The sequence below is a fragment of the Trachemys scripta genome, chromosome 5 (genome assembly GCF_013100865.1).
Source record: "Trachemys scripta elegans isolate TJP31775 chromosome 5, CAS_Tse_1.0, whole genome shotgun sequence".
Classification (NCBI taxonomy): Eukaryota; Metazoa; Chordata; order Testudines; family Emydidae; genus Trachemys; species Trachemys scripta.
The window spans coordinates 30,798,495-30,812,446 of record NC_048302.1 but is presented as its reverse complement, the minus strand read 5'-3'; the positions used below and the strand labels follow the sequence as shown (position 1 = coordinate 30,812,446).

General features: G+C 40.4%; 1 protein-coding gene across 2 annotated transcripts in view; it reads left to right on the top strand.

Annotated features, from left to right (window-relative positions):
• Nucleotides 1-13,952, top strand: part of PAPSS1 (3'-phosphoadenosine 5'-phosphosulfate synthase 1) — an 81,313-nt gene that overhangs the window by 16,507 nt on the left and 50,854 nt on the right. For both annotated transcript variants that reach the window (XM_034771936.1, XM_034771937.1), the window contains exons 3-5: nucleotides 2,197-2,432; nucleotides 4,266-4,404; nucleotides 6,004-6,122. In XM_034771936.1, coding sequence (XP_034627827.1) covers nucleotides 2,197-2,432; nucleotides 4,266-4,404; nucleotides 6,004-6,122 — 494 coding nt within the window. The remainder of the gene's footprint in view (nucleotides 1-2,196; nucleotides 2,433-4,265; nucleotides 4,405-6,003; nucleotides 6,123-13,952) is intronic.

Here is a 13,952-nt window from a genome sequence, read left to right as displayed (position 1 = left end):
AGCAGCACATTTGGAATGCAGCCTGCTATATCATGTCCATTCTTTGGGTAATAAGAGGTTGATGCCCTTGCTCTCCACATCTCTACACCATTGTGCACCAGTCTTGATCAGCCTTAGTGGTAATCTTCAAACAGGTGTCAAAGTTAGACTCAGGACTCACCGTTTGTCAGACCACTTTGTTTTATTAGCACAGCTGTCCGCTAATACATTCAGAGAATGTGAGCCCCCCATGCAAGACCCAAACAGTCTTATTTATACAGATAAAAGGGCGCGAACTAAACAAAGGGACAAAGAGAGTAAAATTGTAAAATTTACCTGGGGCACAACATGCATATCCTACTTCCTTACTATTATCGATCTAAGGCTAATACTTCACCAATCGCCCTTAAGTGGAGCAATAGTTCTATCTTAATGTCTGCTTTCCTGATACCTGGATCGCAGCATTTCTCATTTCTACTTAAAGGCACATAGAGCATTCTGTAATTCATTCTATTTCTTTAATATAATTCATTTCACTTTTACACAGGCTAGTAGACTCCTTTTCTGTCTGCTGGGTGAGTTGCATGTTATGTCTGCTGAGAGCACCAAGTATTTCATAGACATGACCTGGATTAGTCTAATGTTTTCGATATTATCTTGCAAGTGTGAAAGTCATGTTATGCTGCTTTAGTCATATAAATGAGCCAAGATAAGTTTTTAATCGCTGGTCCCTCTGACAAAAATTGGAATGGAAAGAGATAAATAAACCACAAAGCTGTAAAAGAGGGGAAAGTTTTTTATTTTTAAATACAATATGTAAGTCAAAAACTTTGTCAAATAACTTTTTTAATATAACTTGTTATAGTTGTAGTACAACTTCATTGTAACACAAACGCACTAAGCCAGGCAAGACTTCATTTTAAACTGTTATAGTTTGCAGACCATTTCTCTGGCTCCCAGTAACCCATAAACAGCTTTTCCAGACAGTTGCAGTAAGGACTTATTCTTAGCTGCCTACATGACCACCTTTCCAGGAAGCTGCCTCAATAATGAAATCTTTGTCCCTCAGTTTTGTTGTTGAGAAAGAGGTGGGATAAAGGCCAGAGTAGGAGGATTAAGGTCTATGGGAACAGAATGCTAGAAAAAGACTATTAGGGGAAGTCATGTGCCTCAAGAGGATGGACTGATAGCTCTGCTGATTTAGGACTAGAAATACACCACCAGGATTGATTCAAGTCTTACTGCTGGTTCCAAATATAAATATGGCAAATTCTAAGAACCTAGGTAAGCAGACTTGGAGGAAAACCAGAAGTAAAAATACTGATTTCTGTCAGGATTCACAGGATGAAATTGGCCCCTTATTGCCTGTCTAGGCTCCAGGCAGAGAGTTGGAAGGGCTGTTTCAGGAAAACCTTGAAGCTGCACTACAAAAAGATGGTATTTTCAAAACTGTCAAGTGACTTAGGATCACAAGACTCTCCATGGGACGTGCTCCTAAGGTACATCATCGCTTTTGAAAATCCTACTAAAAGTCTATAAGAGATGCAAAAAAGTTTAAGGCTATCTCTGTGTACAAAACAATACATGATTTTAGAGGATTTCAGAGGGTTCTACAGATGATAAGCTCCCTCTGTTTAACTTGTTTGGACAGCACAATGGAAACCTAATTCTTGTTGGATCCCATAGATCATGAGTCGGCATCCTTTCAGAAGTGGAGTGCCAAGTCTTCATTTATTCACTGTAATTTAAGTTTTCATGTGCCAGTAATACACTTTACATTTACAGGGGCCGGCAGATGGAACCCCATACTGGCAGCGGCTGAGCGGGCCGGCGGCTGCTGTCGGCCCGGGGTTCCATCCATCCAGGCCGGCAGTGGGCTGAGCGGGGCCGGCGGTCGGGACCCGAGGCCGCTCAGCCCGCTGCTGGTCTGGGGTTCCATCCGCCGGCCCCTGCCAGGTGGTAGTTGAAGTCTGGAACGAGAAAGTAGCAGTGCAATAAGCAGCTTCTTATTGTAGACTGTGGAGCTCCTATTCATATAGCCTCTCTGGCTCAATTTTCCTTCATCTGCTTAAAAATATTTGAGGGGTGTGTGAGAGAATGACTGAATATAAATAGAGGAAGCTGATGGAGTTTAACATAATTTTTCTCCCATTTCTTAAAGTGATGCATGTTGAATAGCGAATTGGTCTAACATTTTTTTGTTTTTGATTTGTTTAGGGCTGTCTGGGGCTGGAAAGACCACAGTTAGCATGGCATTGGAGGAGTATTTAGTGTGCCATGATATTCCATGCTACACGTTGGATGGTGACAATATTCGCCAAGGCCTTAATAAGAATCTGGGCTTCAGTCCGGAAGACAGGGAAGAAAATGTCCGACGTATTGCTGAGGTTGCTAAGTTGTTTGCAGATGCTGGTCTGGTGTGCATCGCTAGTTTTATCTCTCCTTATACCCAGGTAAGCATACTGCCCTGATACATATTTATGGTGCTACAGGATGCAATAGTTTTGCTGTGCCACAAATATGTTCATATCACCAGTCTCCCTGGAGAAAACACATGTAAAATATAAGTTAGTGTCACTCAAGGAAAATTTTTGAGCTCTAGGAATCCTCCATTTAGCTTCTCTCCAGTTGATAAATATAATTTAAAATTTTAGTATGTAAGCTTGAATTTCCTTTGAGTTGCCTTAGAGATACAACTGTAGGTGACATCTCATGAATTTCCTAGACAAGTTGAACTTTTTTCAGTATTAGTGCAGTCCCTGCTTCTACTAAATTTAAAATGGTAGCTGTCTTTCAGTGTAATTTTGTCACAGCTGAGAGATACAATTTAGTATTAGGACAAGGGGGGAATGGAGAAAAGACAAACCAAAATGTCAGTGTTTTTTTCACTTGTCCAGGTTAGAGCCATCTGGATTTCTTTGTTTTTTAAATACCGAGAAGGTGGAGAATATGCTTCATCTGGAAAACATAATTCGACTGTTAAAACCTCTCCCCCCCACCCCCCCAAAATATACAGCATGGTCTTTACTTCCCTAAATTGTGCCTAAATTGTGCAAGAAAAATATGCAGTTGAGCTTGCAAAATGGGTAACTGTGTTCGACTTGTTCAATTTGTTGTTGTATGCAGTTTTGAATGTGTATTTATATGTGGCTTTTTGGAAATACAGCCTAAATGTGTGTGTACATTTTGTACTGTTAAGAATTTTTCATTATATGTGTGGAGATGTACTACTCAGTGAACGAAGGGGAGAGAGTTGGCGAATGGACACCAGGGAGCATCTTTTAAAATATTTTTTATGCATGAGGTCTATAGTATGACAGTTTCAAAGTGAGAATTACCTCAGTATTTCTTTGGGTATTGCGGTGCAAACTATTCTTTAAAGAATAGTTTGGAGAGTTCAGGATCCTGCAGCAGGCCAGAAGTTCTAGAGATGAGAAAAATACACAACAGTGCATATCCAACAAGTGTATTTGGTTAGGAATCAAGAAATCTACGTTTAATATTTTAATGAATTGCTTTTTTAATGATGGCTAATGATTGGGAATTTTGTGACTAATAGTATGCTCTGAGCAGGACCATGTTTGTAAAATGTGTATGTGGTATTTGGGGCTGCACAAGCCTAGTCAGGTTGATGCATGAAGAAGGAAGTTTGTGTTCAGTGGAAACCCCCCCCCCAAAAAGGGGGGTGGGGGATTGAGAAGAGTTGAAGGATTCATGGGCAGTAAGCCACATCCCTTCATGGCGTCAATGAGATGGGGTAGATGTATTATTCTCAATGGGGGGGTAACGCCTAATATTTGGGGGTGGGGGTGAATAGGAAATAGAATATCCCATTGTACATATGACTTAGGTATAAAAATCCAGTTCTGTATAAACTATCTCTGAATTTGGTTTCAATTTTACTATGCAGAAAGCAGCAGACCCACTAATGATATGTAGTTTGTACTTTATGAAAGGAACATATCTATTCCCTCCCATTTTGTGATCTCAATCATAGAATATCAAGGTTGGAAGGGACCTCAGGAGATCATCTAGTCCAACCCCCTGCTCAAAGAAGGACGAATTCCCAGACAGATTTTTTCCCCAGATCCCTAAATGGCCCCCTCAAGGATTGAACTCATAGCCCTGGGTTTAGCAGGCCAATGCTCAAACCACTGAGCTATCCCTCCTCCCTTATCTTAAATAAGCTAATGTCCTACAAATATTCTTCTTTAATTATTTTTTTCTGATTCAAAATTCTATTTAAAATCTGTTGTTTCTTTCCCCCTTCCGCCCTCCCTGTTCAGGATCGGAGCAATGCCAGGCAGATTCATGAAGGTGCAAGTTTGCCTTTTTTTGAAGTATTCGTGGATGCTCCACTGCATGTCTGTGAAAAGAGAGATGTCAAAGGACTCTACAAAAAAGCCCGGGCTGGAGAAATTAAAGGTGAATCTAAGTATAGTCACATCTTTTCCATGCTAAACTTTGATGTTGTAATGATTGGCTCTATAGACAAATAAATAAATGGCACACTCCAGGCCACATTTCATTAAGGTGCATTTTGGTCCAGTGAATAGACACTGGGCTTAGACTAAAAAACCTGATTTCTATTCCCTGCTCTGCCGTAAGCCTGCTGTGTAACCTTGGGCAAGTTGCTTTGTCTCTCTGTGACTGTTTCCCCTCCCACCCTTTACCTATCTTCTCTATTTAGATTATAAGCTCCTTGGAGCAGGAACAGTTTTTCCACTCTGTATTTGTACAGTGCCAACCACCGTGGGGCCCTGATCTAGTTTCCATGTGTACTGTAATGTTCATAATGGCCTGCCAAAAAAGTAATGGAAAAGAAGTACATTCACAATCCTTCCTTCTGTAAAGCTGCATCGTGAAGAACGCTTTTACAAATTTATTTTTGTGGTGTTGAAGAAGCTATGGTTGTGTGCTGATGCCCTGTTGCATTTTAATACCACAAATAAGCCCCACTAGAAAAAATTTACAAAGCTGGAAATCAAATCCTAATGGATTGGAATCAGTCAGCAATTTTGTTTAAGGATAACCGCATAGAAGTTCCTTTTTGCTGGATAGTAGTCCTGCAACTTGTAGTGGTTAGCAATAGTCATTCTGCCTGTATTTGGAAGCAAAACAGTGTTGTACAGTATCCGCTTCAGCTACTCGATCTCATAGACTTTAAGGGCAGAAGGGACCATCATGATCGTCTAGTCTGACCTCCTGCACGTTGCAGGCCACAAAACCTGCAATAGGCCCATAACCTCTTGCTGAGTTACTGAAATCTTGATTTAAATACTTCAAGTTACAGAGAATCCACTATCTTTTTCTCTAGAGAAGATGAAGCTAGTGAATCAAAGACTGCTTAATGCATATCTGGATTTCCTTGGAGGTGATTGTGGGATTGCCTCCCTGGATGAGAGGCATGATAGCATGATTGGTTAGAAGCTCCTCTGTTTCAGACTAGCATGTTAAGTAGAAAGGGCAGAGAAAATGATATGGCGTCTGATTTGGGATGTAAATACAGTCTTTAGGCGTGTAATAGCCACGTATAGCAGGCTTTATTAGCTCACTTAACTACTTCAGCTCTATTAGGCATACCAATGTGCCAGAAAAAACACTGTGATGTTTTGCCCTTTAGAGTTCTGCCTGTTGAATCAAAAACTCGTTAACCAGTCTTGCGTGCAGATAAGCAAAATATGTAAAGATTATTTAACAATGCATTCCATATCAAAGCAATTACAGCAAGGACAGCCAAAAGGGTGTCTAACTAGTAACTCAAGATTGTTGCACATTGTGCTTTTGCTTCCTTCTTCCTCATCCATGGTATATTCTGTTACTTACTGTAGAAGGGTGCATTTAGAAAGATAATAAAGGGTCTCATTTTAAAAAAAATAAGCCATACAAAATTGTGTCAAAGAAGTTAAAACTACATACTCTGCCATACTGTGTGTCTGTCTACAGCCAATCAGCTACAGTCGAATAATATAAGAACCAGTCTGAAGTATGGAGGAATTTTCAGTTCTGTCTTCTGTCATGCAGGTTTTACTGGCATTGACTCGGAGTATGAAAAGCCTGAGGCCCCAGAACTAGTGCTGAAAACTGATTCCTGTGACGTGAATGATTGCATTCAACAAGTAGTGGAACTTCTTCAAGAAAGGGTAAGGAGATGTGGTGGTGTCTTCTGATATTGATTTAAATTTTGATTTAAACTTATCTCCAAATTCAAATTCTTTTAAAAATAAGTTTTATAAAACTAAAGAGCAATAAATTTTTTCCCCACAATTAAAAAAACCCCCCACTGTAAACATTTGTCTTTAAAAACACCCTGCTGCGTCTTAAAAACAAATGTCGTAGCAGTAAGAACCTGAAAATGGAAATACACTGCAAACAAAAATGAAACTTAATTATTTTCATTGTCCAAGCTGAGAGACGCAAAAAGTGAGAAGCTCTGATGCCTCACAACTTGTTCATCGGTAATATCATGGTAAAGTGCATATAGCAACTTTATATATAAAGTTATGAACATAAACTGAAATCATGGCTGAAGAGTATCTCCCAGTTAAGTCTGGGGAGTGGTTAAACCAGTTTCTCAAAGACAAAGGGCAAGTTGATGCCCCAGCCAAGTGTCAACAAAGCTAATGAGCCATTACCTACAAAGTAGCCATTATTTACAAAAAATTGGGGCAGGGACAAAGACTTGCGTCTTAGCACAGAAACAGCATGGAGATTTTTTCCTCCTGAGACTGGGCAGTCTCCTAGTTTTCGACTGGAAAAGTTTTTAAAAGAGGAACAGGGGCAAACACCCCAAGGGACCCCTCTGCCCCCCATCTGTCTCTGGCATGGCACCTAAAAAGACAGAGGAAAACAGCCATTGGACTCTGGAGGGGATGGGAGGGGGTGTGGGTCCTGACCTGAAGAGTTTGGTTAGTAATCTTGCTGGAAGCGTGTGGTGAGAAATTTTGCTTGAATCTAATATACTTTGTTAGGCACCAGTAAGCGTTTTATCTTGATGTTTCGTGTAACCATTTCTGACTTTTATGCCTCATTACATGTACTCACTTAAAATCTCTCTCTTTGTAGTTAATATACTTGTTTTATCTAATCCAGTGTGTTTAAGTTGAGGGTCTGGGTAACTATTTAAGTTAATAAGCTGGTACATTATTCCCTTAAAAGACTTAATACATTTGAACAGTCCGAGAGAGAGCTGGGCAGTACAGGACATACATTTTGGGGGAGGGGAAGGGGAATCTGGGACTGGGGGTGTGATGTGGTTACCCTGCATTATAACCAAGGATGGTGAGAGCCAGAGTGTAACTGGCAGGCTGCAGTTACACACAGGATGTGACTTGCTGTGTTGGAATGACCAAGGTGGGAGCTACTTCAGCAAGCCATTGTAAGACACCCAAGGTCGCAGAGCAAGGGTGACACAGCCCCTCACTGGTCTGAATTTTACCCCAGTATGTCACATAAAGCCACCCCTGTGACCGTAGCGTCTGAGCACCTCACAGTATTTAATGTATTTATCCTTGCAGCACCTCTGTAAGGTAGGGGCAGTGTTGTTATCTTTATTTTACAGAATCTCTGTGTCTCAGATCCCCAAGTGACTGTGGCAGAGCAAGGAATTAAACCTAGGTCTCCAGAGTGCCAGGGTAGCACCCTAACCATAGGCCATCATGTTCTGAATATTTTCATATAGGGAAGCATTACTTGCCATATATAGGATGCTAGTAATAACTTGATCACAGGATCTCTTGCACTTCCTAGTAGGAAAAGCCATCTCTGTTCTTAAAACTTCATAATTCAAGAGAGACGCAGCATGTGAGCCCATGTAACGAGCCTCCAGTTCTTTGCTTAGGGCATTGGGTCTGCTATGCTGAATAGGATTTGGTGTTTGTCTCAATTAAACAGGTTTACCTTGCCCCTAGCTTAGGCCATACTTTAGCACTTGCTAAGAAGAGTGAGAGTGAATAGCTATTCAGGGAAGGGCATGGGAGATGTTCTTGCCATTCCTTCCCTGAAGGACGAAGAGGGTGAATCCATAAGGGATGTGAGTGTTGCTGTGCCGGAGACTGTCTACACTACATCATTTACAGTGGCGCATCAGTAGTGCTTCTGGTGAAGACCCTCTTAGCTGATGGGACAGAACTCTTCCATTGGCTTAACTCCTGCCTCCACGAGAGGCGGTAGCTATGTTGGCAGAAGAGCGTCTCCCATTCACATAGCGCTGTCTACACCAGCGCTTAGGTCAGTATAATTTATGTCACTCAGGGGCATGGATTATTCACACCCCTGAGTGATGTAAGTTATACTGAAGTAATTTGTAGTGTAGACATAGCCCTAGTCTCAAGTGAATTATGTCTTCTTTAAGAATCAATTAGGAGTAGTATTATACCTGTAATAAGCATGTGGATTTTCTTCTTTAGCAATCCATTAGGACAGGCAGAGGAAAAGCAGCAGAGGGAAGACAGGATTAAAAAAATTGATTTTGTTTAAAATAGCTTATGGAGCAATCCTTATGCAAAATGTTAGTATTTCTTGAATTTCAGATGACCAATTTTTTGAACGGAAACAAGCAACTTTGATGTCTTCCTGAAATCTGTGCTAAATACATACATAATTCTCTTGACTCCACCACCTCAGCCAAGCTTCACAATCATCATTGCAGTGTATAGTACTAAATTGTTTGTTTAAAACTTATACTGTGTATGTGTGTGTGTGTGTGTGTACACACACACACACACGCACACGTCTTTTGTATAGCGAAAAAAATTTCCCTGGAACGTAACCCCCCCATTTACATTAATTCTTATGAGGAAATTGGATTCACTTAACATTGTTTCGCTTAAAGTCGCATTTTTCAGGAACATAACTACAACGTTAAGCAAGGAGTTACTGTACAGGTACAGTCCTCCACTAGGCATGGAGAGTCACAAATAGGAGTTGAACAGGGGTTCTCAAACTGGAGGTCGGGACCCCTCGGGGGTCATGAGGTTATTATCTGGGAGGTCGTGAGCTGTCAGCCTCCACCCAAACCCCACTTTGCCTCCAGCATTTATTGGTGTTTTAAATTAAAAACACTTGTTTATATATTTAAAGGCGGGGGGGGGGGGGTCGCACTCAGAGGCTTGCTATGTGAAAGGGGTCACCAGTACAATAGTTTGAGAACCACTGAAGTAGAAGGAGAAGATGAGTTTCAGTGGGGAGTTTCAGACTAAGAGTTGAATTGTGGAGATGCACAAAAAGATGGAAGGTGGTAGTGAAATAGCAGAAGATCTTAGTTCTTGCTGGGTTTGGTTCATATTCTCTTTGGTGATATAGCTGTAGTAACTGAAGAAATAGCATCCGTGGGATTCAGGAAGGAGAGTTGATGAGAAATTGACTCTGAAATGGGACTGTGTGCATGTAGAGGGGGAAGAAGATACAAAATACATCCCCAGGGGCTCCTGGGAGAAAAGGAGTGAGGGAGACTAGAGAATAAGGAAGTACGGGAGAGAAGTGAGAAATCAAAGGGGGTTTTGAAGAAACCTTACTGGAAATCAGAAGAGAGGAGGGAAAGAAAGGACTTAGGACACAGATGAAATGTAGGAATTTGGGTTTCTTTTGGTTATAGGCTTGTAGGGCTCAGGCTAAGGGGCTATTTAATTGTGGTTTAGATGTTCCGGCTCAGGCTTCCATCCGAGATCTGGGTCCTAGAGCCCAGGCTCCAGCCAGAGTCCAAACATGTACACCACAATTAAATAGTGCCTGAGACAGCTTCCATGGGCTAGCTGCATGTTTTTAACTGCAGTGTAGACATACCTGAAGGGTGCTTAATTTTACCAGCGATATTGTTGCTAGCTATTTTTCTTTTGTTTATTGTTTAGGGCTAATTATTTTCCATTCCCTTCATTTGCTTAGTTACACATGGTCCCATAATCTGTTCTGAGGAAATTCTCCTAGCTGGCACACTTTCCAGGATGTGACATCCTAGATTCTGTCAGTCTTAAAAAACACATTGTGTATGAAACACCGTCCCCTGTAGTGTTTTATACATTTCACAACAAAGAACAGCTATTAAGACAAAATCAATCAAATAAGATCCAAGCACTATGTCAGGGCTATGCCAAAAGCCTTGACAAATAAAAAAGGTATTAGCCTTTATTTAAAAAAACCCCCCCCCCCCCCCCAAAAAAAAATCCAAACAAACTTATGGTAGCTGTGAGGTTCAGGATATTACAATAACTGTGAACTAAGGAAACCAAGATGTGGGCAGAGTCTGAATCACCAGAGCCTTCAGAACTCAAAGCCCCATACTCTCCATTCCACTTGTGTCAAAAGCTCAGCAAGATACTTGTGTCTGGGTTTCCTTTAAACAAAAATGTGTAAGTCAGTATACATGCCAAGAGATTGCCTACTTTGTATTGGCTATAAGTAGGAAGAATTCCTCTCTTCCTATATTCGGCATTGATAAAGTGCTGTCACACTTGAAATGAGCTCTGGTTTTGCGTAGCCTGAAATAGTGTTTTATAGAAATATAGCTTCTGTGTCTGAAAGACATGCATTTATGGTTGTCTATTCAGCAAACCAGAGGAAAAGCTTCTGTCTCTAGCAACATCCATGAGATGGTTAAAAAATGGCTTTGTGTCTCCTGTAATCTAAGTTTGGTTTTATCATATTACTGTAAAATTAGAGTAACTTCATTAAATTTACTGGAGTGGCTCCTGATCTGTAGAGTTGTAACACAGCAGAATTTGGAGCTATATCTTCTGGCTTTTTTTTGTCTTTTGGCAAAATACTCTTGTCTTCTATGCTTTTCTGTATTTTATCTAGTTTTGGTGATAGTTACTTTCTTATAATTTACACAATCTGTGGTGCCTAGAACCTCATTGCTACTCATCAGCCAGTTTCTCAGTGGTGTTTCTAAAAAGAAGCTATTTGTCAGTAGGTCTCCCTCAAATTTCGTATTGATCATAGTTTCACCTCCTCTGAGTCAGCAATACCATGCAGTCAAGTATCAGAGGGGTAGCCGTGTTAGTCTGAATCTGTAAAAAGCAACAGAGGGTCCTGTGGCATCTTTTAGACTAATACAAGTATTAGGAGCATAAGCTTTCGTGGGTAAGAACCTCACTTCTTCAGATGACTTGCATCTGAAGAAGTGAGGTTCTTACCCACAAAAGCTTATGCTCCCAATACTTCTGTTAGTCTTAAAGGTGCCACAATACCATGCAGGACATACACTGCCCATCCTATGAACGATAACCAGTAATCTGCCGGTATATAAAATGTATAAAATACACGTTTAAATTGCAGTGGTGTCACTGAGTCTTCTGCTGGGAAAGGATGATATTAGGCCACGCTTTGGGCAGTGACCACCTCTTTCAGCAAAATAAAGGACAACTATGTGTGGCATTCCAGGGGTTAATTTTGATTAAAGAATATGTAATTTCATATATTTTTAGTTAGACAGTAATATAGTGGTATTAAGAAATTAGGTGACGGAGGGTTAATATTGAAATTGAAACAAAGGCCAAGGAAACCTCTGGGTGAATTCTTAGAGTTCAAATTAGGGTTGGTTCTATTCTCATGCAGTGCACTCCTTTTAGAAGAATCACATACATCCCAGATGATTCAATTCTTATAAGTGGTTGATTTTTACAATGGGAATTGCAAAGTGTGGATGAAATCAACTTGTTTTAGACCACCATTTTTTTTTTAATTCAATTGAGAAACGTCTCATTTACCGTAAGTAACTTCTTTAGACTTTAAACATATTAAACATGGAACAGAACCATACCAACATTCTAACTGAGCAAAATGCTGCTATTATTATTATTATCATCATCCTCATCACCACCAAATCATTTAGCTGATTCTTTTATTCAAAGCAATTATTAATACTGTACAGCATGTTATAACTCTGCAGAAAAGGAATTAGTAGAGCTATATAGCTCTTAAGGTAAAGATCCAAAGATATACATTTTAAAAATTGCTCAAATAAACTGCAACAAACTTTACATATGAATGTGCACGGCACTGACTTCTGTAGCATAAATACAAATGTGAAACAACAAAAAGAGTGTTTAACAGTATTGACTCATATTAATATTTATTTGGGAGTGTCACAATCTTTTGTCACTGTGAATGCAGAGTGTGGGGTAAAAAAATACAGGAAAAGGATTACAGGATAGAACGCCATGTTTAAGTTGTATTACAAAAACAATTGCTTTGTGTCACTGTGTTTAGCCTGTGAGCGTTGCTGAAATACTGAACAGTGTGTTCTGTTAACTTGATGCGGAACACTAGTCACCCATAAGCAATGGAGAGTCACCCTGGGACATTCATGTAGGGATAATAGATCAGTGTCCACCTTGCTGCTGTATTTATTTGGAAGAAGAAATGGTTTAACATGATAAAATGAAGTATTGTTTTGTGATAGACCAATATTAAGGTGAGTTGAAAGCTATTTTTCTTTATGCTGAGGTCCACAGATTCATTACAACGGTACTGCAGCGTGCGGGCAGAACTAGATCTGTCAGTTACTGGCAACAGGAGAATGTCCCACTTTCTGAAATAACCTATGATTTTATCTGTCTCTGCAGCAGCCGATGGCTTAGTAAGACCTTCTTGTTGCAGCACATTATTGAGGACCATTCCAAACTTCATTTCCAATGTTCAAACTAACACTTCAGGTCAATATATCCAGGGCTTTGTCCAGGGCTACATTAGGTTCTTGAAGAGATTGTCCCCTTAACTCCCCTTTCCTTTCTGCCCACCATTTCTTTTCTCCATTGTATAAGGCCAGAAAATTCCTGTGTGCGCAGTCAAAACATAACCTGGTATCTGTAATAAAGATAAATGTGGCTATTTTCCATGGTGGTCAGGGACTTGATATCTTCTATTTGGGGGGGAGATTTTTACCTTCTTATTATACAGCCCCTTTGTAGACAGCTACGTCCAGGCAGGCCTTCTTTCAGTCCTTTCATTTGAGCATAAAATCACAGGTGGCATCAGTTTAACGAAAAATATGAACTGTCCTCTGACAATATGTGCCTCAACATGGTTTCACAAGCAGTGTGAATATGGATGGACTGTATTGCAAGTATGGTCTCTCTCTCAGCCTAAAAGTCACATAGTGGAAAGGCTTCTGTCTTGCTGGTTGTGGGGAATGGGATTCAGATCTATTTTAGGCAGATGTGTGGAGTTTTGGTACATGAAGTCAGGTGCTCAGTCAATCAGTTCTGAGTTATTGTGGTGTCATACAATAGGAAATTTTATGGAGAGCTGAGGTTATTCAGTCATTAGAAAAGTCTGCTTAAAATCCTGGCCCCTGCCAGTTCTAGAAAGGGATTTTTTGAAGTAGTCTGAAGTACAACAGGAGAAAATACCTCTTTGCACGTGGTTGCTAGATCAAGTGCTAGATCAGGGTCAGAAGTCGCTCTCTTTTGCCTCAGCACTATCTACAGATCTTTTAACTCACCCTAGCTGGAGTTAGACACTTAGTGCCGGCTCTGTCTGTTCGGGAGAAAAAGGACTACCTATAGCTTTGGTCATCTGAGGTCCCTGGACACTGTCTTGAGTGGTATGCTGCAGAGCTGTGAAAGAACTTCAGGAGCAATGCTGTCTGATTCCTAGTCTCAACAACCCACCAGAAGGCCACAACACAAATGAAGGCATCCGTCATTTACTTCAGATTGGAGCATTATGATCTGCTTCCCATCCTATTTCTAGGCTCAGAACCAGGGACAAGCAGAGTAGGACACTGAAACATCTAAAATTCATAATGAAGGCTTATCTTTAAAGCAGTCTCATTTTTTCTGTCCTCAGATAATTCTGTTTTGCAGCTGGATGACCGCCTCTTTCTTCTCACAATTTAGATCATTTACTGTTTGATCTTGTGTGTGGGTATGTCTACACTACGGGATTAATATGAATTTATATAATTCGAATTTTGGAAACAGATTGTATAAAGTCGAATGTATGCAGCCTCACTAAATACCAAGATGAGAGCA